Source organism: Cydia fagiglandana, chromosome 17 (assembly GCF_963556715.1).
Source record: "Cydia fagiglandana chromosome 17, ilCydFagi1.1, whole genome shotgun sequence".
NCBI classification, from domain to species: Eukaryota; Metazoa; Arthropoda; class Insecta; order Lepidoptera; family Tortricidae; genus Cydia; species Cydia fagiglandana.
Window position 1 is genome coordinate 11,769,641 of NC_085948.1, and position 27,780 is coordinate 11,797,420.

At 42.5% G+C, this 27,780-nt stretch overlaps 2 protein-coding genes across 5 annotated transcripts in view; one reads left to right on the top strand and one right to left on the bottom strand.

Moving 5' to 3' along the window:
• The window catches only part of LOC134672475 (protein gustavus), a 104,564-nt gene extending 101,028 nt beyond the window's left edge, over nucleotides 1–3,536 (top strand). For all 4 annotated transcript variants that reach the window (XM_063530414.1, XM_063530412.1, XM_063530415.1 and 1 more), the window contains one exon: nucleotides 452–3,536. In XM_063530414.1, coding sequence (XP_063386484.1) covers nucleotides 452–588 — 137 coding nt within the window. In that variant the 3' untranslated portion in view covers nucleotides 589–3,536. The remainder of the gene's footprint in view (nucleotides 1–451) is intronic.
• A 79-nt stretch (nucleotides 3,537–3,615) lies between these two features.
• LOC134672486 (uncharacterized) lies at nucleotides 3,616–26,467 on the bottom strand. The gene is made up of 18 exons (XM_063530426.1): nucleotides 26,289–26,467; nucleotides 25,482–25,570; nucleotides 22,961–22,998; nucleotides 21,640–21,828; nucleotides 19,584–19,666; nucleotides 18,969–19,090; nucleotides 18,436–18,843; nucleotides 17,555–17,929; nucleotides 16,868–16,999; nucleotides 16,059–16,103; nucleotides 15,279–15,896; nucleotides 14,851–14,994; nucleotides 14,166–14,343; nucleotides 13,409–13,766; nucleotides 12,442–12,607; nucleotides 11,413–11,608; nucleotides 6,883–7,015; nucleotides 3,616–4,762 (listed from the first exon to the last, which is right to left on the bottom strand). The coding sequence occupies exons 1-18, from the start codon at nucleotides 26,399–26,401 to the stop codon at nucleotides 4,631–4,633; spliced, it is 3,519 nt and encodes a 1,172-aa protein (XP_063386496.1). The 5' UTR covers nucleotides 26,402–26,467; the 3' UTR covers nucleotides 3,616–4,630.
• Between the last annotated feature and the right edge of the window lie 1,313 nt (nucleotides 26,468–27,780).

The window sequence follows — 27,780 nt, forward strand, 5'->3', positions numbered from 1 at the left end:
GTTTAGAAGTAATTTAAGTAAATAGACAAAAAATTACCACTTCCCCTCTTTATCTCCGAAACTACTAAAATTAAAAAAGAAATACTAAATAGTTCCTTATCAATAGATGACAGAAAAACCTATTAGAAATATGCAGTCAAGCGTGCGTCGGACTTATTACTTAGTTTTTGATCGTCCCTTACGGGTCTTTTTTAAACATTTCACTCACGTTTCACATCAAAATATACATTGTTGAAAATTGTGTAATGTACGGAACCCTTGGAAGGCGAGTCCGACTCGCACTTGGCCGGTTTTCGTTAAATGTCCCGGTCTGAGCCCCCACACTTATGGCAACCCTACACTAGAATTACTTAGCAGCGATTTTAAGTCTGCCAACTGGCGCCCCACGTTTAGTGGTTTTTCTGTGAGTCGTTTACCCTCCACTCGGCTGACCTCTCGTGTCCGTTTCCAGCGGAGCCGCTGCCGCTGATGGAGCTGTGCCGGCGCGTGATCCGGCAGCGCGTGGGGCGGCCGCGCCTGCGCGCCGCGGCCGGGCGCCTCGCGCTCCCGCCCGCGCTCACCGCCTACCTGCTGTACCGCGCGCCCTAGGGCCGCCCCCGCCCCCGCCACCCCCGCCCCCGCCAGCTGCCCGGGTGACGGCCCCACCCGACTACCACTACACCCTACAACGATACGTTCGTTCGTTGCTTTTTACTCCTCCTATTTGGTACCTGTTGGTTTTTGGTCAAGAGTACATGTCCGAAGTCTACTAGAGACGCTGATGTCCTCGGATTATCGCGCCGTTCTCCATAAACGTTTCTCATGCAGTGAAGATAAATTAAAACAAAAAGACAGACGCCCCTCAATTTCAGAAGTCGAGATATTTACTAAAGTCTTCGACGCCCGCTTCCAGACTTCCTCAAATTGAAAGATTTAAAAAAAATTATAAAGTTAAACCGAGACAAGTCTGCAACGATTTTTATAGCACAGACTTTGCAAATATTATTTCAAACGTCATACTTCTACGACATTACGCAGTTATATGCTATCAAAATCGTTGCTGAGTTATCTCGGTGTAACTCTACAACACATAAAAGGACCAAATAACTTGAGTAAAAGTAAATGAATTCAAATTTGGTTCCCGATGCGGAACCCCGACTTTAGCGAATGGAATTCGTATGTACAAGCTCACAAGCTCGTCCGTAGACTATGCCCGTGGTAAGGCGTCCGCTAAACTAACTCAACAAAAAAAATGTTCGACGAGACATCAAGCGACTTCCTATTCTATCGCTCAGATTTAGCAAATTAGATATAAAGAGACTTTGCTTACAATGTGACTACAAACACTCTTGTACGCTCCACGCAGAAACATCTTTAACCGACAAGTATAATATATCTGTAAAGTATTGATTCTCGTGTACAATTTAGCTCCAAACGAGCTGAAACGGCTAACAAACTTTTTTTTAAAGATATCCTATATATATTGTCCCTCAAGATGTATCTGCATGACGACGCACCGTTAGGTTTGTTTAGTAAATAATAATATGACGAATTGTTACTGAGCGATAGAATCTACCAATCGATGTCTTCAAATAGAAGCATCTTGACTAGTGCATACGCTAAGAGAACGGTGTTTCAATGCAGACGTGTAACATTTATTTTTCACTAGAACCGTCAGCGCCTATTCCAAATGACATTACCTTGCACTGACTGATTTTTGTTAAAATAAATATAATGACGTAGTGGCTAATGTAATAGTAACTACAAATATGGACGTGAAACCTATAACACCAAACAAATATTGAAAACAATTTGATTATAGAAGACATATTTCATTATTTTGATTTGCAACATACCTTAAATTTATTTTTATTTCAATAATTACTGTGATAATATTTTATTGATTAATCAAAGTCAGAATTTATATAAATAGTGATGAATTATTTTTTCAAGCAATTAAGTTTGCAATATCTCCTATGCTCCGAAAGGGTATTCTCATGAAATTAATGTATATCGCCTAATTAATTTTGAAATTGTAATGGTGGGCTAGTTCCGGGTATCGTTACCTCGAATCGCGACGAATTGACGATTTATATACGACACTATTTATAAGTTAGATGTGGCAATAAATATTGCGTTGTATTTACATTGTCCTGTAATGCAAACCGCACGTTTTAAAGCCATATTGATCTCTTAAATAATACGATTTCTGCCGTGACTCTCTCGGGTGACGGCAGAGAGCCGTGTTTCCTCGTTAAGAAGTATATTTTAGAACAACAGGCGGAGCCTCACCGCTCACAGCGTGTCGGCCGCCGCTCTAGGCCAGTGTGTATCGTTGGCGATCTTACAAACTATTATATAGCTCACTAAGCGACTGGTTTATTTTTTAGTTTAGTACCTTTAATTCCTATGTAAAAAACGTGTGAGTGTGTAATGTATATAATATACGCATTAATCCGCAGGAAGTTAACATGTCACCCGGGGATTATTTTAGATGTACATTTCTGAAACTTGCTTTAAGACGATTCCTAGTATGTATTGGTATGATTTGCAAGTCGATCGCTCCTCGTTAAGTCTTCTGTTTTACGACTTAGTATGTAGATTGCAATTAAAGATAAATAGTATCGTGAAAGCACTGTACTAATCGACTCGTCAGCCATTTTTGACCCAAATTAGTTGTATCGTAACCTAAAAATGTGTAAGTACTTCCATTTTAATAAGAATTTTTTCGTATGTAGACGTACGGCATGTAGGCGTCCCTCGTGGAATCCACGTTTTGTACGATGTTGATATTCCCATTTTATCTCCGATATAAATATATATTAGACTTACGCTGTTTAGTTGACTGTCGGGAGATGTTATTTTTCAACGCAGCATTATTTTGTAATAGTCGTCAGAGTTTCATGTGAATATCGACATGTTATACGTAAATAGACGATGATAAACTGCCAAATGCGATGATTGTGTGCGTGCGAGAGCGTGTGCGAGAATGTGTGCGAGTGTGCGTGAGACGGAGCGTGCGTGCGAGGCGAGGGACGAGTGGCGAGGAATGTGCGAGGAAGCGCGTTAGAATGATATTTTTGTTGCGTAAGTGATATAATCATGATATACACCAAACTTGATGTAACTGTTGCCACGGCCCCTTACGATAAACCCCTCACTGAAGGACCAACGATTTCTCGTTTCGAAATACCCAAAGTATAGTTTGTTTGCATTCGAATTCTTTCATCTTACCTCCCACTTCTCTCTCATATCCCAATAAGGGGTTTACTGTAAAGGATTGTCACGTTAGTAGCAAAAAGTAACCATTTGAATTGTATGAACCGTCTTTAGTCCTGTATATATAGTTTATTATTTTGCGGTGTTTAATGACTACATTATAAGTGGAAATGCATTTTAGTTTTATAAGTTTAGGCAATATTTTTAAAAGATCATTTCTAACGGATAACTACGATTGACAGTCGGAATCTCTTAGATACAATGATTTAAAAAAAATAGGAAAACGATTGGAATAAATATAAATGGTTAAGAAAATAATAAATGATAAAGAATTGAAATAGTTTTTTATTGCTTCATATTAAAAGTACATGTATATCCTAAACAATACAAAACCTTATAACTAAATGAAAATTGTGATCCATGCTACAGCTAGCTATTCTATATCAAGTTCATAGAACTAAAAAAAATCATTGAGCAAAACGCCGATTTGAAAGGACGGATTTTGATCATTCAACAGCAGTCTCATTCCCCTGGTTATACCCACTCGCAAATTCCCAGATTTCGCTCAGCCGTTATGGTCGTAAATGGAACTTGGCACGGGTTACAGTGACCAAAAATGAGATGCTAATAAACCGGCATCTCCTGGAAATTTGCGAATAGGTATGGCCAGGTGAATGAGATTTTTATAGAATGACCCTTTTTAATAACCTGCAGTTATATTTGCAAAAAGTAAAACTAAACTACCTATAATAAAATAAACTTTAGTTCCTCTAGCATGGCGAGCAAACTAGTTTACTCAGCAAAAGTAGCTAAGCGGGGAAACCATTTTGTCCCCGCTCTACGTGACCGCCGCAATACATAAGACGGTGCCAGATGGAAATGATTCATGTGAATGCAACTATTCCCATCTGTGTTCGGTGGGAACCAATATTCCGCTAAGCGGGCGAGGAGTAATCAGTTCTAAATGACGTACACCCGCTTTTATTATCATAATAATAAGGTTGTGTTCAGTTATCACAGTCCAAGTAATCAAACAATATCACCTGCTTATTCAGGATATGTCTTTTATTTTAATAACAAAACTTCCGTGAGACACAGACATATTAAATATATTAAAAATAGTGTAAAATACGCGAGTGACCCGTTCTTAATATATTTAATATGTCTTTTATTTCCTAAATAACAAGGCTGAATTCGTAATAAATTATATACTTACTTACATTAAAAATTACAAGACACTAACTCCTTTTTCAGTCAACTGTTTAGTTCTGAACGCGGATGGAAGTCGATCTTTTGCGAAAATACTGGATACTAAAGGCTAGACCATTTTTTCCTAATATTTGCTCATTTATAAAAGTACGAGAATGCGAACCAGTCGCATATTAGTCAAGCGTTTCATCGCGTTCGACAATAAACATTTTCAGATGCTAATTTATTCGAAAAGAGTATGGTGTTCTAACACCGTGTCGTCGGCTATGATGATGGTTTCCTCGGAGAGGTCGACAGGCAAGTCTATCTGCGCCTTCAGCTCCTGCAGGCCTCCAATCAGATCAACCAGAGATACCTGAGGAAAAGATAAATTATTCGTAAGTATTGAATGGTATTCGAATACTCGGCTTTTTTAGGATTGCGTTGCTTAATAGTACATTATTGCAGAGGCCGGGAAAGGGCAATTCGTGGATGAGCTTCGATTTTGTCGGACGACGCGAAGCGGAGTCCGACAAAGAAGACGAATCCACGAATTGCTATTCCTGCCGAGGCATATATAGTGCTTTTCTCCAAACATGCGAGGAAATAGGTTAAATTATAATTATTTAAGCATCAAATCAAACCTTCACATCCAAAATGTCAAAAACAATTTCCCTCTTTAATTAATTTTTAAAAGTTAAAGGCACAAACTTATTCTGCCATTCAGTACCATTCAATATTCGTTCATTCAATATAATTGTGCAATATAGTTGGTCAAACCAATTTTTCAGTCAGTAAGAACCAGGAAAACTATACCCATCCTTTTCTTTTGGGTGCTAGTACTAGTGTAAGACAAAGATAGTATGATTCTTTCTGTCTATGTTTGAAATGAGAAAGTCCTTTGACAAACTATATAAGCTTTATGAACACGGATGAGATTCAAAAAAAAATATATAAATAATCTTTGATTTTATTAAGCAGTATTTGCACGATCATACACGTGAAATGATAGCTGATCGGGTCGTGTAGAAGCGGCTCGCGGCAATAATAATTGGCTGTTTGCGTTTTTTATTATTAAAAAGTAAAAAACACTACAGTAATAAGTTATTACTGTAGTGTTTTTTTACTTCCCGTCCGCTAGAACAGGACAGCGATAGTTTGATTTTTTAAAATTAGAGTTTGACATTAACGAAGAACTTCCCGTACTATTTTTGCTACAATAAGGTGAACATTTCCGAGCATATTGGAGAAAAAGTGCTTTATCCAACTGCTTAATACAGTAAAATTATACATTTTGCGTCAAATCCGGTAGTTCTGATTTTTTGCAGGCGTGTTTATGATGTTACCCCAATGAATAATCCAAGTTTGTGACCTCGAGCGCCGAACGCAAGTTTGTCACAAATTGAATAAACCGCAATTTTTTTTAGATTTGGGCGATTATAACCCTAAAGTACTAGTTTTTGGTAGTAACTTCCTAGGGCGTTTTTAAAGTAGACTAAATTTGCTACAATAAGACACTAGAATGGTCTCTGTACATCTAATATTTTCCGAGATAAAGCCTTTCAAATTTTTATAATTTTACGTCAGTTCTTAGCTATAATATAAGGGTTAGGTTGGTAATTTATATTGAACTCATCACCGGCACGTTCTACAAAATATTTACTATCCATAAAAAAATGTATGAGTGCCTATTTGAAAAAAAAAATTTTTTATGGAAAATAAATATTTTGTAGAACGTGGCGGTGATGAATTCCATATAAATTACCTACCTAACCCTTATATTATACCTAAGAACGGGTGTAAAATTGTAAAATTTTGAAAGGCTTTATCTCGGAAAATATTAGATGTACAGAGACAATTCTAGTGTCTTATTGTAGCAAATTTAGTCTACCTTAAAAACGCCCTAGGAAGTTACTACCAAAAACTAGTACTTTAGGGTTATAATCGCCCAAATCTAAAAAAAATTGCGGTTCATTCAATTTTTGACTAAGTTGCGTTCGGAGCTCGAAGTCACAAACTTGGATTATTCATTGGGCCAACATCATAAACAAGTCTGCAAAAAATCAGAACTACCGGATTTGACGCAAAAGAGCCAGGTTACAAAATTCGACAAATTTACTGGATTAGCTGGCACGTTCAACTTTATTTCTAAGCAATATACTACTCTACGTATTTTACTTTCTAGTCGAGTATTCTTATGTATTACAATTGTTGTTCGTGCATTCCAACAAGGGTCACAATGACGCGACGCACACGGTAGGCGTGGCGTTACAGAATAAGTAATAGTACTAGGTACAGAAGATTCACTCTGTAACATAACGCGTCTGTTACGATTAGGACAGATATGACCGCTAGTTAATGACAGCGCCACGCGCGGCTTATGCCTAGCCACCAAAATTGGTGTGGGACGGATGTACTTCTAGCTACCTGTTGTGCAAAGCGACGAAATCAAATGGTTAAGTTGTCCGTCATGTATTATTACGTAATGCTTCCTACCTTTGTTTCCTCGAAATCCGTGAGCACAGCATCCATGTCCACGTCCTCGCCTTCGAATGGTCCGACCAGCATCTTCAGATTGTCCGGCAGCAGGGAGGTATCCAGTTCGCCGGTATTCTCGTCTCGGAGTATTCTGTATTGGGAAACATTACATAAGCTGCTATAATTATAGATATAACTATAATTATATTTTCAATTATCTAAGTATTCTAAGTTAATCCACAGAATAAATAATAGTACTAGGTACAGAAGACTCAGAGACTCACTCTAACAAAACGCGTCTGTCACGAGTCACGATCAGCACAGATATGGCCACTAGGTGGCGACAGCGCCACGCGCGGCTTATTAAACCCCAAAATTGGGGTCGAACGGATGTAGTTTTAGCTACCTGTAGCAAAGCGACGAAATCGCGGATTGAGCCACGCCTAGTTAAACGTGACATGTTAAATGAAGCAAAATGTGGACAGATTTGGAATATTCGTTATCGGCAAGGTAATGTAGTAACTTTTCATTGACAATTTCACAATTATTCCGTTATGATAACTGTGTTCCTCCAATTGTTACGATAATTAAGTAGTCGGTTACCTCTTACAGCGAAAGTATTTTTATAATAAAAGCAACACAATTATAGTAATAAGGGTTAAAATATAGAGTAATTAACTATACTTCGTTTTTTTTAGCATTAGAAATTAGGTAAACAATCTTGATGTGTCTCTTAATTGACAAACACATTTTAAAAATAAGTTACGGCAAATATGTAACAATTATGAATCTAATACGATCATTTATATTCTTTTGCTTTCATAAGTAATAGTTTTCGATTTTTAAAAAGCGTTTTGCAATTAACACATTCAGTGCCGAAAACCCGACTATCGGGTATTTTAAGATTTCGTTCCCAGGCCGGACGACCCGATAGTCGGGATCGTGGTACTACTGCTTTATATGACGAAATATATGTGGCCTGGCGCGGACCTCTTGTTTGGCTAGGTGGCAATGAATGTGTTAAAAGACATGTCAAGATCGCTTACCTTCTTGCAAGTTCTTTCTAATGCTAAAAAAACGATTTATAAAAGAGTTCCATTTTTAAAAACTGGACAAGTGCGAGTCGGACCCGCCTACTGAGGGTTTCATACTTTTTTTAGTATATGTTATAGCGGTAACAGAAATACATCATGAGTGAAAATTTCAACTGCCTCATGAACCGTGATAGCTATCACGGTTCATGAGATACAGTCTGGTGACAGACAGACGGATGGACGGACAGACAGACAGATGGACAGTGAAGTCTTAGTAATAGGCACCCCAAAAATCGAAGTAAAGCCCAAACGGTTACCTAAATTGTAACGCATACTGCCATACTAGAGCGGCTCTGTAGATTATAACATGAGACTGGATATTCAGATCCGGGGCAGAGTGGAGTGTGGAGTGATGTAGCAATATTGAAGTAGACCTGAGTATCCGGTGGCGGGTGAGCTCGGGCCCGGTGAGCGCGGTGAGCGTGGCGAGCGTGGGCGCGCGCGCCTCCAGGGCGCGGCGCTCCACGCGCGCCCACTCCACGCGCAGTATGTGTAGCAGTATTGCAGTAGTGACCTGAGTATCCGGTGGCGGGTGAGCTCGGGCCCGGTGAGCGCGGTGAGCGTGGCGAGCGTGGGCGCGCGCGCCTCCAGGGCGCGGCGCTCCACGCGCGCCCACTCCACGCGCAGTATGTGTAGCAGTATTGCAGTAGTGACCTGAGTATCCGGTGGCGGGTGAGCTCGGGCCCGGTGAGCGCGGTGAGCGTGGCGAGCGTGGGCGCGCGCGCCTCCAGGGCGCGGCGCTCCACGCGCGCCCACTCCACGCGCAGTATGTGTAGCAGTATTGCAGTAGTGACCTGAGTATCCGGTGGCGGGTGAGCTCGGGCCCGGTGAGCGCGGTGAGCGTGGCGAGCGTGGGCGCGCGCGCCTCCAGGGCGCGGCGCTCCACGCGCGCCCACTCCACGCGCAGTATGTGTAGCAGTATTGCAGTAGTGACCTGAGTATCCGGTGGCGGGTGAGCTCGGGCCCGGTGAGCGCGGTGAGCGTGGCGAGCGTGGGCGCGCGCGCCTCCAGGGCGCGGCGCTCCACGCGCGCCCACTCCACGCGCAGTATGTGTAGCAGTATTGCAGTAGTGACCTGAGTATCCGGTGGCGGGTGAGCTCGGGCCCGGTGAGCGCGGTGAGCGTGGCGAGCGTGGGCGCGCGCGCCTCCAGGGCGCGGCGCTCCACGCGCGCCCACTCCACGCGCAGTATGTGTAGCAGTATTGCAGTAGTGACCTGAGTATCCGGTGGCGGGTGAGCTCGGGCCCGGTGAGCGCGGTGAGCGTGGCGAGCGTGGGCGCGCGCGCCTCCAGGGCGCGGCGCTCCACGCGCGCCCACTCCACGCGCAGTATGTGTAGCAGTATTGCAGTAGTGACCTGAGTATCCGGTGGCGGGTGAGCTCGGGCCCGGTGAGCGCGGTGAGCGTGGCGAGCGTGGGCGCGCGCGCCTCCAGGGCGCGGCGCTCCACGCGCGCCCACTCCACGCGCAGTATGTGTAGCAGTATTGCAGTAGTGACCTGAGTATCCGGTGGCGGGTGAGCTCGGGCCCGGTGAGCGCGGTGAGCGTGGCGAGCGTGGGCGCGCGCGCCTCCAGGGCGCGGCGCTCCACGCGCGCCCACTCCACGCGCAGTATGTGTAGCAGTATTGCAGTAGTGACCTGAGTATCCGGTGGCGGGTGAGCTCGGGCCCGGTGAGCGCGGTGAGCGTGGCGAGCGTGGGCGCGCGCGCCTCCAGGGCGCGGCGCTCCACGCGCGCCCACTCCACGCGCAGTATGTGTAGCAGTATTGCAGTAGTGACCTGAGTATCCGGTGGCGGGTGAGCTCGGGCCCGGTGAGCGCGGTGAGCGTGGCGAGCGTGGGCGCGCGCGCCTCCAGGGCGCGGCGCTCCACGCGCGCCCACTCCACGCGCAGTATGTGTAGCAGTATTGCAGTAGTGACCTGAGTATCCGGTGGCGGGTGAGCTCGGGCCCGGTGAGCGCGGTGAGCGTGGCGAGCGTGGGCGCGCGCGCCTCCAGGGCGCGGCGCTCCACGCGCGCCCACTCCACGCGCAGTATGTGTAGCAGTATTGCAGTAGTGACCTGAGTATCCGGTGGCGGGTGAGCTCGGGCCCGGTGAGCGCGGTGAGCGTGGCGAGCGTGGGCGCGCTCGCCTCTAGGGCGCGGCGCTCCACGCGCGCCCACTCCACGCGCAGTATGTGTAGCAGTATTGCAGTAGTGACCTGAGTATCCGGTGGCGGGTGAGCTCGGGCCCGGTGAGCGCGGTGAGCGTGGCGAGCGTGGGCGCGCGCGCCTCCAGGGCGCGGCGCTCCACGCGCGCCCACTCCACGCGCAGTATGTGTAGCAGTATTGCAGTAGTGACCTGAGTATCCGGTGGCGGGTGAGCTCGGGCCCGGTGAGCGCGGTGAGCGTGGCGAGCGTGGGCGCGCGCGCCTCCAGGGCGCGGCGCTCCACGCGCGCCCACTCCACGCGCAGTATGTGTAGCAGTATTGCAGTAGTGACCTGAGTATCCGGTGGCGGGTGAGCTCGGGCCCGGTGAGCGCGGTGAGCGTGGCGAGCGTGGGCGCGCGCGCCTCCAGGGCGCGGCGCTCCACGCGCGCCCACTCCACGCGCAGTATGTGTAGCAGTATTGCAGTAGTGACCTGAGTATCCGGTGGCGGGTGAGCTCGGGCCCGGTGAGCGCGGTGAGCGTGGCGAGCGTGGGCGCGCGCGCCTCCAGGGCGCGGCGCTCCACGCGCGCCCACTCCACGCGCAGTATGTGTAGCAGTATTGCAGTAGTGACCTGAGTATCCGGTGGCGGGTGAGCTCGGGCCCGGTGAGCGCGGTGAGCGTGGCGAGCGTGGGCGCGCGCGCCTCCAGGGCGCGGCGCTCCACGCGCGCCCACTCCACGCGCAGTATGTGTAGCAGTATTGCAGTAGTGACCTGAGTATCCGGTGGCGGGTGAGCTCGGGCCCGGTGAGCGCGGTGAGCGTGGCGAGCGTGGGCGCGCGCGCCTCCAGGGCGCGGCGCTCCACGCGCGCCCACTCCACGCGCAGTATGTGTAGCAGTATTGCAGTAGTGACCTGAGTATCCGGTGGCGGGTGAGCTCGGGCCCGGTGAGCGCGGTGAGCGTGGCGAGCGTGGGCGCGCGCGCCTCCAGGGCGCGGCGCTCCACGCGCGCCCACTCCACGCGCAGTATGTGTAGCAGTATTGCAGTAGTGACCTGAGTATCCGGTGGCGGGTGAGCTCGGGCCCGGTGAGCGCGGTGAGCGTGGCGAGCGTGGGCGCGCGCGCCTCCAGGGCGCGGCGCTCCACGCGCGCCCACTCCACGCGCAGTATGTGTAGCAGTATTGCAGTAGTGACCTGAGTATCCGGTGGCGGGTGAGCTCGGGCCCGGTGAGCGCGGTGAGCGTGGCGAGCGTGGGCGCGCGCGCCTCCAGGGCGCGGCGCTCCACGCGCGCCCACTCCACGCGCAGTATGTGTAGCAGTATTGCAGTAGTGACCTGAGTATCCGGTGGCGGGTGAGCTCGGGCCCGGTGAGCGCGGTGAGCGTGGCGAGCGTGGGCGCGCGCGCCTCCAGGGCGCGGCGCTCCACGCGCGCCCACTCCACGCGCAGCGACAGCGTGTGCGACCCGCGACCCGGGACCACGTGCCGTGCACCCACTAGGCGGGACGAACCCGCCAGGGACATGTATTGCACTAAAAAAACGAAAGTATTTAAAACCCCTTCTAAAGTCTCCTAAAATGTTACTTTTAAAAGGCCGGTATCGATTTTAGACACAAAATTGGAAAATTGATAGATTTAAGTAGTCGATGAACTTGAACACCTTTTGTTACGTAATAGAAATAACAAGCGCGCTTTACGCGCGTTTACCTAAACGTCCATCAGGAAAAAAGTCATACCTAATTTTGTGAGTCTGTTTCAAATAATTTATCTACTAAACAGCAAGATGAGAAGACGTGCTAATAAACGATAATAGAGCTGAAATCTAAAATTGATAGATTTAGTCGTTGAAATTGTACACCTTTTGTTACGTAATATCGCTCCTTGAGAAGCATACTGTCACTATACAAAATGATATGTTTGTGTCTGAAAATTAAACTTTTCAAAAATGGAACAACGTCACTATTAGAATGGTTCTTAATTTTGTATAGTGACACTAAGGAGCGATATCTAAATATTATTATTTCTGCTCTAATATCGTTACCAGGCCGGTAACGATCATACAGTGACCCTATTTATCTGAAACATTGAAAGAACTCCTTTACATTAACTACTTATTAGATAGATGTATTCTCATTCTTACAGTACCTTATTGTGTTGTTTGAGTCATGTAGTTGTCTACATTACTCACAATTAAAATTGACCCTGGCGCAGACGAAGGCCGGCATGGGGGACTTGTTGGTCAGCTTGAGATCTATGGAGGAGCGAGCTACAGCCCGCACGAGCGCGGTCTCCCCGTAAGTGGCCAGACCGACCCATCGCAACGAGTCACCGCTTGGACATCCATATAGTTGTCTATGTTACTCACGGTTGAAATTGACCCTGGCGCAGACGAAGGCCGGCATGGGGGACTTGTTGGTCAGCTTGAGATCTATGGAGGAGCGAGCTACAGCCCGCACTAATGCGGTCTCCCCGTAAGTGGCCAGACCGACCCATCGCAACGAGTCACCGCTTGCACATCCGTAAAGTTTTATCTGTAATAAAGGGGAAATTATAGAAAGAAAGAAGAAAATACATTTATTTACGTCAATCAATCATTAAATTATAAATTTTACATAGGCACATACATAGACGTTAAATAGGCGTACCACTCAGCGTAATGCTGCTACGACGGTAAGCCGCAGCGCTGATTTTCTGTGGGGACCTAACTTATCACTAACTTAAAACTAATAAGGGGATAATTAAATTGACATCACATACAGGAAAAAATAAATATAACTATAACTAAAAGATAAGCCTACCGCCATAAAACATAACAAAAACATGAGGATATAGTAAAAAAAAGTTAAGAGTAAAGAGTTAATAGTTGAGAGTAGTTTGGCCTAGTGTGAGAAAGAAAGAAATAAGGGTGATTAATGGTATTAATGTTGCCGCTAAATGTATTAGGTGTTAGATAATAGTATACGATATTTATGTTTGAAACTATTAATGGTTTTAAAGTTTTAATAAATGCTAGCGTATTGTTTTTTAAGTTCCTAAAAATTACTAGGCGAGCGAAGTGTTTAAAATGAACAGAACACAACTAGTTGAATGTGTTGAAAGAATAAGAGCGTATATGTATATACCCGCTCAGATATTTCTGCTATTTACTGTACCGTTTAAATCACAATTTAAATTTACAACATGACATTAAAGCATTTTAATCATGTTAGTAGTGGCCCTTCAGCGTGTAACCGAAAAACCGTTAAGATGTGAAGTAATAATTAATTAGACTTTTTCAACCAATACAAGTGAAGTGACAGGCATACAAATGTATGCATTACATGTCTGCTTACCTTCTTAACGTGATCATTGTTCTTATCCATCTTTATAAACAACGTCGCAGCATTCGGCAAGTGCGTCGTCGGTGCGTAAACTATCGGCAACTGCCGACATTCGTTGGGATTAAAGCTTATTATACAACTAGTGCCCCTCGCGTCCACACCGGGCACATCTATAGTATACGCATCACCGACTATATCACAGCGAACCAAAACTTTCTTGTCGGAGAAATTTTTCAGGCATATTTCCTTTCGGCCACTTCGGACCCACGATAGCATGAGGTTGCTGGTTTTGATGGGGAACTTTTCTGTGCCACCCTGTATTTCTATGGCAGTTTTGGCTCCGGAGAATGTTTCTACGAACGTTAACATTCTGTGGAATGGAATGGTTGTTTTGGTAATCATGTGGTTAATAGGCTTGCGATTGAGAACAAAAAAATTGGCGTTCAAATTAAGATATGTTCAACTCTTTTGTAATTTAGAACAAGACCAATCTGTGCACGACTTAATCCTATAGTTCGTTTTTTTAGCATTAGAAAAAGATAACGCGATTTTGACGTGTCTTTTAATTGAAAAACGTTTTTTAAAAATCATTAACTATTACTTATGAAAGCAGAAGAATGTAAATAATCGTACATGAGTCATAATTGTTACATGTTTGCCGTAACTTATTTATCAAATATGCTTTTCAATAAAAAGACACGCCAAGATTTTTACCTTTAATCTAATGCTAAAAAAAACGAACTATAATATTGTTTAAATAACAACTTACGCTTTATAGACGACATCCTCCGGCCCTTTATAAGACACGGTGATCCCTTTCGCTTCCCCGGGGGCTAACTCCACGTTCTTAGCGGAGAACACAAACATCCTGCTGTCTTCAATCATAAGCCTGAGGTTCCAACTTCCTCGCAGGGAGCCGACGTTTACTAAGGTTAATGTTTTTGGTTCTGTAAGGAAAAGCAATTGCTTGCAAAATTGTGTACGTATTCGTAATAGTGCTTTTACCATTTAAAAATCTGCTTATGTAATGGAAAGTAGCGTTTTTCATAGTAAAGTTGAGAACTAAGCTAAGTCTTCACCATCTTGGTAATGAAAATGCATAGGTATACTTCCCATATAGGAGTACCTACATTGCCGTAGTACTTTGTATGAAAAGTCAGCGTGGTCGGACTGTAGATGTGAGGGCTAAGTATTCCTAAATTTGTAAACAGAAGTACTAATAAACTCCAAAACGCAAAAAAAATAATAATAAAAAAATCCGCAAGTATAACGGGTTAGCACTGATTGACTAGCACGTTATCTTTTCGCGGATTAGCAAAGTAATGTTTTAGTTTGAATTAATATGGATTTCCGCAAAGTAACGCCTGATTCTATTCACTATTTGTACTAATAAACTTTTGGTTGACATACTAAAAATCATAGACAAATTAATTATTGAAACAGTTCATAGTTACCCTTTGTGAAGCACGGCTTGTCTGGCGTGTTCAGGCGGAGCGTAGCGACCCCCACGGAGGCGGTCAGCTCCACCGTTTTGACAGAAGCCTGGACGCCGATAAGGTTGACGACCACTGCGCCCTGATATTTCTCCAATTCGTTACCTACAATACAAATAAGTAGAATAATAATCAACTATATATGTTGGTGTACTGTTTGGTATAAGTTACATTTCAAGTAGGTAAGTAATAAAATATACATTTTCAAACTAATATTAAGTAGATATTTTCACGAGCTAGTTTTCGATGCCGAGATTATATATAAGTAATAAATAAAAACTGCCGAAATATCTTCCACGTATGCAGATCTTCAGCAGTCTTCCGCCAATTTTTATCAAAGGCTCATCCCTCCAATGTGTAAAATGTACTAAAATCTAACAAATACTTACCTTGTTTAGTAAAAGAAGGAGCTTCGAAAACAACAGTCGCTCTAATGGCGTTTCCTTTCGTCAACCGGCATAGTTGGACAGCGGAGCTGGCTTTCTTCAGTTTCGCCAACGCATGTTTCTCCTCCGCCGCCCCCAGCATCTTATTAACTTCACTCATTTTAATCTCTTGAACATTTCTCAGTGAAAACACATTATTTCCGTCGACCAACGACAGTGATAATTGTAAATCGACCGGTGAATCGCTGAGCAAAACCAATGTAGTTGCCAAAAGCGTTCGTTCTTGAGTCGGCGAAAATACTACTTTATTAGGTCCGAAAGTTGATATAGCTTGGACTTCAGGCATTTTGAAATCTACTGACAAAGTTCCTTTCTGTTCTTGTTCGCTGTCTATACAGGTATCTTTGACAGTTATTATGAACGGTATGTCAGTAGATAGTTCGGCATTGGATGTGATGTTTAAAGTTAGTTGTTCGGTTTTGCCTGGAGACAGAAGTAATGGCTGACGGGGCATCTCAAGACGCAGGGGCTTCGTGGTGTCGGAGTCTTCGTATTTGAATGTGGCAGTCAGCCAGCTGTCAGATTTAGTCGTTATGAAAATTGATGCGGGGCAATTAACACCTAAAATTGACAAAGTAATAATTATTTTATTGTCATCCAATTGACACAAACGAAAACGCTTTTTTATACATGCTAAGGAATGACGATAAATGTTGAAATCAATGTACGAAATGGGTCGGTACATTAATTTGTTTAAAGATTAATCTACTACAAATATCGTACCCACAAATCCTCTAACAGGCGTTGGTTTTATTTCGATCCATGGCCCTGAAACAAGCAAATAACCATCAGATATTCTGTAATTAAGTGTGTTATTTTTATAAGCTTAGTTTGTTATTTTTCAATTGGTAAAATGTTGTTAATTGGTTATTTTCGTATTCAATAAAACAATGATTTTTGGTTTTAATTGGAAACTATACTTCTTACATACGCATTGATATTTAAAAACCTACTAAATCAGCGTTTTTCGAATACCTAGTTAAAACCTCATTCTAATATAATGAAATGAATATTAAAATGAATGTGTTAAAAGGCGACAAACACATGACAGGACAACACTTGTTAGTGAATAGGTACGTATGTATATGTTTTGCACTATTAGTAAACATTGAAAAAAGACCATGATTCGATAGGCACAAACATTGCGAAGAGAAAGATGATCTTAATCTCTAAACTTTCCGGCACATAAACTTAATGAGATAACTTCAATGAAGAAAGGTGTGGTAGAAATAAACACATAAATCGAAATAAAAATGTTTCAATTCATTACGCAGAAAGAAACCAAAATGGTTTTGAGACAGCTTGCAGAAAAGTAGGGAATTGGTAAATCCATTTATTAAAAACAATGCATTTATTAATATAATTAAAGAAAAATCATCAGGAAAATGCCTTAAGGTAGATCTAGGTGTTTCTGAATGGATGCTTTGGTGGTTTGGTTATGAATGATGTGTCCAAAATGCAGAATGAAGTTTGTTAATTTTTTTGTCACACAGATAACACCCCTCACCGGCTGTGCCAAAGCGCCCACAAACCTTGATTAGCCAAGCTGGACTGCCGCCTACACTTCTGTTGCATGACATCCCGCCAATCTACCGACTTATCTAACTCTTTATACTCAAAGTTTGGGCTGTTTGGGGAGGGGACATGTGTAGGGTTAACCTCGCCTGAAAAGTGCAACCATTTTATACCAGTGCAAGTAACAAATCGTCACTGCTTTGAAAAAATCTCGTATCTCACACTGCTACTCAAAGTTGAAACGCAGTAACTCTGTATGCATCCCAAACATAGTTACCACATTTTTATTACAATTGACAGAATAAGATACGAGTTTTTTTCAAAGTATTGACGAAATACAGGTTGAATTTATGATAGAAGTACATATTACCATTCACATAAGAAAACATACATGTATGTATATGTCATTAGGGCTTTACATAAGGTAAAGATGCCAAATAGTGAAGCTGCTATTTTTAAACCACATATATTAAGTTAACTAACTCTTGTAGTCAAGCGCACCTTTACCATCTGAATCTACTAAATAAAACGTAAACATTAAAACCGTAAGCTAAGAAGAGATAGGTAGATATATAAGTACTTAAGAGAAAGGTATAACTTTAGCAGAATAACATAACACAACGAGCAGAGGCTACCACATTAAATGAGTATACCAATTTTAACATTTAACATTTATAAATTGATACATCCCATATATATCTCACCTGTACTTGTCCGCACGGGACTCTCCGCAGCATAATTCTCCTGCACCGTACTCAAAGTCGAGCGGGTTCTAGACGAAGGCGATTTAGACCTAGTGTTCTCGCTCTTAATACTTTCCTTATCACCCTGTGCGGTTTTAGTAAGTGAATCCCTTGTAATTAATACTTCAGGAATGACTCTGTTCTCCTGGTTTTTCACTGCAATCACTGTATTGACGCTGCCTGCGCTGTTGGCAGAATCGATGTTTCGAGTGTCTTTCAAATAGGTAACGGGTAGTTCTTGCTTTGGTATTTTATTAGCTTCTAGGAGAGGCTTGGTGTTGTCCTTTTTACAGTATTTGTCGATTATATCGGAGACGTTGATGACGGAATGATTACCTGAAAGTTGTAATAGTGTTAAAACGAAAATTCTATCGTGTTCGGACTCGACGCAAAATCTGTTTAAATGGTACATAATCAGAAAATTGCTTGACTTGAGACCTTAGAGCATTTAATAACTCTGTAGAGGCCATTAAGAGCTTACCCCTCTGCCAAAAAACTTGCACTATTATGCAAACTTTTGTATGGACTGACATGGCTATTTGTACGTTATGTACAAATCATGTAGAAATAGCAAACATTTGACGTCCCATCCCCCGCAAAAATCGGCAGACTGTTTCATAAAGATAATGACAGCGATGACATCTCTTTCTAAATAATCTAAGCTTGAGACTCCCGACTGGAAGAAAAACCGACTCAGAGCGAATACCTAAATCTCGTTCAGTAACTCACATGAAACACCTCTGTAGGGTAAGGGGGGACAAAGCTTTTCGATAGCCGTATGTTAGAGTACGATGTGTGGTTAAAAACAAGTTTGGACCTGAAAGAAAGAACGAAAAACTTACCCAAAAACTCAGCAATTTTGGAAAGACTAAGCGAGCTATCCACCACGGAGCTCTCATCTCCCGTGGCCGGTTTAATCGAAGACCGTGTAACTGCTTTAACTAAATACTCATTACTAGCGCCCGTAGCAACCTTTAGTTTCTGAGGTTCCGGTTTGGGCGTAGATAGCGGCTTTTTGAACGGGTCAATATTCTGAGTACCATCACCCTCTGTGTTTAGTCTGTAATCTGTGTGGCTAGTGAATGGGTTCATGAGTATGTGGTTGATTTGTTCCTGTTGTTTGACAGCTTGCTTTTCTAATTCGTCTGCCTCGTTCATTATTCTGGGTTGACGGACTGGGACACTGTCTAAGGATGGGTCGAGTGTGCTGGGCAATTGTTGAAGAGACTCCGGTGGTTCGTAATGTGAAACTAAAAAAAAAGTATTATCATTTTTAATTTAAAAATAAATAGGTTATTTTATCATACTAGAATGATGCGAATATTTTTTACATTTATGGCGCCAAAGTTTTAAAATGCGTAAAATAAAAACTTACCTTCAGTTAAGCTAGGCTGCATGCTAGATCGGTTAGGACTATCCGAGTGGCCAAGGACCTTGCTAAACTCAGGGCATCTGTCCCTGAAGTAGCCCCCAATAGAGTCTACAGACATGTCGATCCTGCAAGTGTATATTAAGGTATTTATGAGCGATAGTAAACGTTAAAATATAAATGTTTTGCATATAAATAGTTCCTCAATGCAGATAACTGTTTCTATAAGGAAGCAGAATGTCCAAAGGCAAGGCCACATAACTGACTCCAAAGATTCATTGATTGCATTAGATGTGTAAGGTCTAAGTCTAAGACAAATAGTTTTTCGAATACAAACATCTGTCCTTCTGTATGTGTTAGAAATAAGGAAATAACCAACTCAACCAAAAACCAGCTAATGTAGATGGCGTTGTAGGCCGTACACTCTGGTTATGAAAAATGAGCGTCTAGCAATTCAAATAAGTACCACAAAACATAGCGCCGTACAGCGCAGCGCCATCTTCTTTCTTTGTCAAACTCGGAAGCACTTTCTTATACTTTACTCGTCTTGCAATTTATTAAAATAAATAGATGTTTTATGGCTTGAATCCGATTATTACTAGCGTATAAGTAGAGACTTACGAGGAAGGTATGATGGTACGAGTCTGTTGCACCGGGATAGGGGCGTACTTAGCCACAAAGGATGCTTCACTTGCTGTTAGATTCTGAAAATAAAAGAAAATATATACGCGATTATATACGCGATTCGTCCAAATGAATTTAAGTACGCTTTTCGTCCAACACGCTTTTCGTCCAACACGCTTTTCGTCCAACACGCTTTTCGTCCAACACGCTTTTAGGCCAACACGCTTTTCGTCCAACACGCTTTTAGGCCAACACGCTTTTCGTCCAACACGCATTACGTCCAACACACTTTACGTCCAACACGCTTTTCGTCCAACACGCTTTTAAAAATCTTTTATGTTTAAATAAAATAGATTGACTTGGCCATGTTTCATGAAAATCTGTTCAGCCGTTTGAAGATCATCAGCTCTTTTCGTTGATGAGGGGATCTGACTACCTTCCATATGTCCTATTGATTCGAAATTTGGTACCGTGTTACTTCAATGATATTGAAACTACATGGTAAGGTAACCCATGACATATGACATGTTAGAGTAAGGTTTAGATTTCGAAGGTGGGTAATTAAAATGGGATTAATTAGGCTCCATTTCCACTGCGGCAGAAACAAAATGAACAAATAGCGACTTGGACGAATCGCGATATGGACGAACGGCGTAAATGATACTTGACGAACCACGTAGTTGACGAACTAAGATTTGGACAAATGGCGACTTGGACGAATCGCGATATAGGCCAGTGTTGGGCAAAAAGTAATTGAATTACTAATTAACAATTGCAATTACAAAATGTAATTTCAACAAATAATTTCCATTACATGTGGAAAGTAATTAAAATTTTAATTACTAATTACAATTGCAAAATGTAATTAGTAATTAAATTATTAATTACATGTTGTAATTGAAATTTGTAATTTAATTACTTTTTTGAATTACAATTACTTTTATAGAATGCAAGTTTTTGATCATCTTTATTTCCAAAATCAGATGAAAATTTTGAATGGTTTTAAATTTGACTAAGCAACATTGTCAATGTTAACTTTGGTTGATTTGGTTGGACTGTAGCAAAGGGAGGGCTGGGAGTTAGAATTTTTTTCTGATTAAGTGGTGTCATTATGATACTATTTTTAAATGATTGTAATGTGTAGATCACGTCAAAATAAGCATCTTTGACTGGAAAAACTTTTCTCTAAAATAAAAAATGGCTGAGTTAGACGCCTCCAAAGATTGATGTTTTTAAAGGGAGCTGGGACTTAGAAAATTTTCATCGCGAGTGGTGTCATTATGACATATATTTTAAACCCAGCTCCCTTTAAAAACATCAATCTTTGGAGGCGTCTAACTCAGCCATTTTTTATTTTAGAGAAAAGTTTTTTCAGTATAAGATGCTTATTTTGACGTGATCTACACATTACAATCATTTAAAAATAGTGTCATAATGACACCACTTTGTCAAAAAAAATTCTATGTCCCAGCCCCCCCTTTGCTACAGTCCAACCCGAAAGGCACCTTAGGTCGGCGCTTACGTCATTATTAGCGGCGCCCCAATACTAATGCGGTGCTACGCGACGTAAGCGCCAACCGCCATATTCAACGTGGTTTGTCACATAGTACCCTGTAAAGGTATGACTCCAGGGATAAAAAATATGTTATAACGTTATCCAGCGTATAATGGAATTTATGGAATTCATAAAAGTTTTTCTTTATAATTACTCCAAGTAAATTTGTTCATATTTGCATATTATTAAAAAGGTAAATGAAAAGTAATTGAGTAATTTAATTACTAATTAATGTAATTACAATTGCAAATTACACAGAAAATTTAATTACATGTAATTAAATTTTATGTAATTAAATTACATTGTAATTCAATTACATTGTAATTCAATTACATGTAATTAAATTAGTAATTAAATTACACGAGTAATTAATTACGCCCAACACTGATATAGGCGAACGGCGTAAATGATACTTGACGAACCACATAATGGACAAATCGCTACTTGAACGAATTACAATTTGGACTAACAGCTAACAAATCAATGCAAATATCTCACCTTGGAATGAAGAGAAAAATTCGTAGCAATAGAATGTCTCATAATCTGATTGACTTCATTGGATTGATCGTCTATTTGCTTACTAAGGCAATCTAAGTTGAATGTATGTGAAAGTCCCTTGGGTACACTGGGAAAGTTCTCTTCTGCACCGGTGGAGCGGCCAGTCATCTCACCAGGGAAGAAGCCAGTCTGAAACATGACATGAGGAGCTTTTTAAGTTAACCTTAGTTGTAAGTTTAATGTTTCAGTATATAAATTGAATAATTGTATAGTATACTAACAAAAGAGGCTCAAAGTTGCACAAAGAGCGATGGAACGCAGTATGCTCGGTATATCTCTCTGCGACAGAATTAGAAACGAGGAGATCCGGCGACGGACCAAAGTAGTAGACATCGGCCGACGGATTGCTACTCTTAAATGGGCCTGGGCCGGGCACATATGTCGCAGAGATGATATGAGATGGAGCAAGCGTGTCTTAGCGTGGAGGCCTCGTTCAAAAAGACCAGATCACAGACCTCCAACAAGATGGGAGGACGACATTAAAAAGATTGCAGGCCCGCTCTGGAGGAGAGAAGCAGCAAGTAGGGCTGCTTGGAGGAGATTTGGAGAGGCGTATGCCCAACAGTGGGCGCATACTCGCTGAGGAAGAAGAAGATACTAACAAATTACCATACCCCAAAACCAAACAGTAGTCTGAAATAAATCCATTTTTTTTATATATACTGGTCCTATAAGGCTATGTGTTTTGAGTGTTTAAATTTTTACTGCAAGATGAGATGAGGCAAAGAGTAACTGAGAGGGATGTAGGAGGATGCATTGCGAGGTGAGCTGTTTCCACTCTCTAGTGGAGCTGTGCTGTGCGAGAATGGTAAATGAAGTGTTTCTATTGGTTCACCACATCCACATCCACACAAACACATCCATTGCTATGCATCCTCACACACAACTCTGGTGGAATGCTATGTTATGTTTTAACACATTCATTGCCACCCAGCTACACAAGACATCCGCGCCAGGCCACAACAATTTCGTCATATAAAGCACCATGATCCCAGCTATTGGGTCGTCCGGCCTGGGAATGAAATCTGAATGTGTTAAACATGTATGTCTGTGGCCAGCTGTAATACTGTCTAGATAACCCCATTGAGATTTCACACAGGTGAGTGAATGTTACATAGGCATGAAACAATAGTAGCTACTATAGCTAGTAATAGCTTTTATAAAGAAAGAGAATCCTTTATTCTACAAAGGGTCCCTAAAAGTATTTTTCTTGTAGTTTTGTATACTTGTATGACCAAAATAACATTATTTTATGACTTACAGATTTGCCTATGGATCCAGCCTCAGACTCTCCAAAACCTGAAATGAAAATAAGATTAACACATTATTTTAAAAGCTTACATTTAAAAGGATACGTATTTTATTTTTTTGTGCTAACTGCAGAGGCGTAACTAGGGGGGGGTTGAAGGGGGCACGTGCCCCGGGCGCCGTCCAAGGGGGGGCGCCAAAATGAGCAAAAGACCTGTACCTCTCCGCCTTGCTAAAAGGCAGCAGGGAAACTTTTGTCAGTCATATTTATCACCACTGTGAAGTGTGAAATGCGGATGGTATTCTGGCCCACAGCGCAAAAGAGAAAGCCGATCTTTTACTCTTACTCTTTTTGCCTCGAACTCGACCTTGACAGACGACGGTAGCGCCCTACCGCCCACCATCCCGCAGTGCGAATACTCTATGCAAGAAACTTCCATCAAGGCGGGAGTTGCTATGCTTTCGTTTTATAAGGCGAGCGGGCCGAGTGCTTCAGAGTTGTGTCCCGTGTTAGCGCGTCTTTTCCGTTAGGGGTCTCCTGTCGAAGTTACCATCTTATGGACTCTCCAAGAGACTACCTATGCAAATGGATCGCTAGCCCTTTGTCCGGCAGGCGCATATGAGCCGTAGTAGACGGAACCTGGCCGCGTAGCCAAGATGTCAATCGCTTACGCTCTGTAGCGATCGAAACGCAACTGTCACTGTCACACTAATAAGGAAGAGTGATAGAGAGACATAATGCTTTTCGTTGTCGAAGCGATAGCGATTGTAACCTTGGCTAGGCCGGCTGCTTCAATAGCTGCTGCATATCTGTGACATGTTGTCTATCGACGACATTCATCGATATGCGGACGACAGTACTATACAAGGATGGCTAAAAAATAACTAAATTCCCGTTGCCAGGGAGGTTTTGGGTTTTGGGACTGAGCAACTTTTACTACGGGACTAACCCCGAAATCGCGAAAAAAAAGTTTACCCTCCCATAGAAAATGGACCAGCCAAAATGTAGGAAACAGCCAAATTTTTTTCGCGACTTAGGGGTTGGACTAATAGTAAAAGTTGCTCAGTATAATCCAAAAACCTGCCTGGCAACGAAAATGCAGTTATTTTTTAGCCACCCTGTATACCTACAGGCTGGTCCAAACCTTGACGCCCATAATTTTTTTTTAGAATCCTCGTCGTGGGTTATCAGAATATACCCCATGTACCAGATGTTAGCCGATTTTTCGTAGTTTTCGAGACATAACTTTTGTTAAGAAATTCTGGAGTGAAGCTTTGCTTTGCTTTTCTGCCTTCTAATAATTGTTCGTGGTATTTGCACTGATAACTGAACTGGACTGAACTGAAATAGCGATGGGGAAGTGACCCCATAAAATAATAGTAGAAATAACTGTGTCAGGTATCGAGGCATTCTATCCAGAGTTTCGGTGTGGGATCAGGACAATTTAATCCGATTCAATCCTACTATGACTCAAATTTGCGCGTTTACCGCTAAGAAAACCTCATTTTTCAAGGCACAACCCTTCCCATGTCAGGGAGTATTGGGAGTAAGGTTTGCAATCCGGATTCGAAATGTATGAAATTATCCGGATCTGGATCCGGATCCACGGATCTTCTCATACATTTCAGATCCGTCGTGCAAACCCTAATTGGGAGCCTCGATCGGTGTTGACATCTCCATCAGTGACGTCCAATAATTTCGTAGCCACCTTGCTGGGTAGGCTGCGCTCGTATCAAAAAAAACTCGGTGTGCTCAATAAAGGGAGGCCACCGCCATACTTTACTCTGGGGTAGACTGATCCCATATATTGAGTACTGCTGTCACCTTTGGACAGGAGCACCTGGATGCCACCTTGGGTCCTTCAAATCAGTCCAAAGCCGCGCTGTACCTATGAATAGAGATCTCCAAAAAAGAAGTTTATACGTTTTAAAACGGTCGGCAACGCGCATGTGTAGTGTAGTGTAGTGGAGTGTAGACGTCCATAGGATGCGGTGACCGTTTACCATCAGGTGGGTCGTAAGCTTGTTGGCCACCGATGTACTAAAAAAACATAGGTACCTACACTGTATTTGTCTACATTAAAAGTAAACTTATTAAAGCAAGAAATAACCCTTTCGTTTCGTTAAGCAGGCCACTGACGAGCCTTCCAAATGGATGCCGTTACAATGGATTCATCCAAATGGACGGCATCCTAATATTAAACGTTGTACGTTTTTGACATTCACGGACCGATTTTGGATTGCAGCCACGCTATTTGGACTGTTGGAAGGCTTGTCAGTGGCCACCTTAAGTTCATTTCGTTTGGGGGGGGGGGGGGGGGGCGGGGGCGCAAATTTGGTGTCTGCCCCGGGCGCCATATCCTCTAGCTACGCCCCTGGCTAACTGGAATACACACCGAAATAATAACGGATAGACAGAGAGTGGGAAGTGGCTAGGAAAATCTGAATCCAATAAATTTACAAACATAATCATAATTATGCGGTATATTTAAGTTAAACTTATGTCATACCCCACAATGAAATTTATATTTTACCTTGTATTTGGTCTAAATCTAAAAGACCTGATGAAGACTCACAGGCACCGGATTCCTGACTATACAAAGCTGCTATGTGATGTCCAAGGCTGGTAATGAAAAATAAACATACAGTCAAATTATTATTAGACCAACACAGCTGATAGAAAGATAGGAGTAGGCATAAAGTAGACCTTAAATTATGTAAGTTTAGTGATATCCATGTCCATTTTCACTGAAGTTCTGCAGCACTAGTTCACACGAATCAGTTATTATTAGGTTCTCTATAAAATGCCTAAGAGAATAACTACATGAAATCGTCAGAAACACAAGGAACCTTAGGCAGGCGTGGCTCACTCCGCGATTTCGTCACTTTGCTACAGGTAGCTAAAAGTCCATCTGTTGGACCCCAATTTTGGGGTTTGCCATAAGCCGCGCGTGGCGCTGTCGCCACCTAGCGGCTATATCTGTCTGTGCTGATCGTTACAGACGCGTTTTGTTAGAGAATGAGTCTTCTGTACCTAGTACTATTATTTATACTGTGCCTTAGGCACCTTAGGAACCACTCGTCCATTAAAAAGCCCAAACCCTTTTAGTGGAGCCAGGGAGCCGTTGAATGTGACGTTTGGGTATTTTCTTGCATTAACATGCATTTTTGTTGCAATAAATCATAAAACCATGGAACATATAGTTGAGCTAAATCAGTTGAACTCTTTTCACTCCACAAGACCAGGCCAAAATGTACACGGGAAATTAGCTCTACCATAAATCATTAGTTCATTTACAAGCATGATATTAATTATAACTTATAAGCTAAGGGTTACTCACGGTTTCACTTCCGTTGGTAACTTAAACAATTCTTGTTGCCTGCGTATATTGAAAGATGCATCTTCGGCTAAATGCATCAGTCTCTGTATTTTATTTGGCGTTAAAGGATCCATATTTAAGAAGTTTTTTTAACGAACCAATAATAAAGAAAACAATTTTTAGCACATCACAAAAACACACGACACGACATCGGCCATAACAACAATTCATTCATTCGTTGAAATTCGAAATTTCAAATCAAATGACGTATGTGACAACATCGACAACATATGGCTATGACGTTTCGTTACACGCAAAATTTACATGCTGATTTTTATTCGGGGTTCATGATTAAAGGGGACAAACAAATTGCCAATATATGCTTATCTAGCGTTCACAAATTCAGAAATAAGGCGTAAGATAAGATAAGATAATTCTTTATTGTATGTACAACCAATCCGATCCGTATCCAGATTAGTCAATTTTTCGCCAATCTTATTCAATTGCCCGATCGAATCAGGAGGTAAGGACGCAAATACCAATTTGGCTCGCCGAATCCAACCGCCAATAATGACCGCTATTACCGATAAAATGCGGTGCGGGCGCAAGAATACCAACTTCTGAGGCCAGTATTTTAGTTCTGGGGCATTTTTTCAATTTAGAGGGCTCTAAAATCACCATTAATCTAAAATTGGAGATTGGCGCCAATTTCATTTCTGATCAAATCGACCGATTTAATCAGTCCCGTCTGGATACCACTTTGACCACTATACACTCGGAGTAATTAACAATGGAGCCGCCATTAACAGGCGTTCCCCTCTGTCGAAAATAGGCGGCCAATGGTCAACCTCATGTCAACCATATGTATGGACTGACGTTTATCTGACATGACGTACCTATACATTTGATGTGCCCCTCCCCCGCAAAAAACGGCAGACTATTTTGTGCCGAAAATTTTAGACATGGCGTCTCCGTTGGTTATATCCTCCAAGACTATACAGCTTGGCAAAAAAGAGTAATAATTAAAAAGTGGCAACACTGTAGTGTAGTCCCGGGCTATAACCGCGAAAAACGAAGTTTGCAAATTGTGGGCATTTTTCTCTGTCACTCTAATTACGCCTTCATTGGAGTAAAAGAGAAAGATCCCCGCAATTTCGGTTTTCGCGGTAGCCCCTGTTTTCTTTATATAAAGGCCCCTGTACACAATGGGCCATCGCCGGCCAGTCCAAGGGACGCAGCCATGAGGTAGAATGAGATAGCAATATCACTTGCTCCCTCTAACGCATAAATGCGATGGCCCATTGTGTACAGGGGCCTTAAATTGGTTTGAAAGGGACAACAGTACAGTGTTGCCACATTTTAATTTCTACTCTTTTTTGCCAAGCTGTACGCTCGAAGACAGTGACTGTTGTTCACTGATTCCTGGAACCCACTGCATCCTAATTATTCTCTTTATTACTTTTTAGGGTTCCGTAGCCAAATGGCAAAAAACGGAACCCTTATAGATTCGTCA

Coding starts and splice junctions, on each gene's coding strand:
- LOC134672486 (XM_063530426.1), bottom strand. CDS start 26,401: ATGGATCCTTTAACGCCAAATAAAATACAGAGACTGATGCATTTAGCC. Junction 22,999..25,481: donor AGATTTAGACCAAATACAAG/GTAAAATATAAA, acceptor TTTTCATTTCAG/GTTTTGGAGAGTCTGAGGCT. Junction 19,667..21,639: donor ATTTTTCTCTTCATTCCAAG/GTGAGATATTTG, acceptor TTTTATTTTCAG/AATCTAACAGCAAGTGAAGC.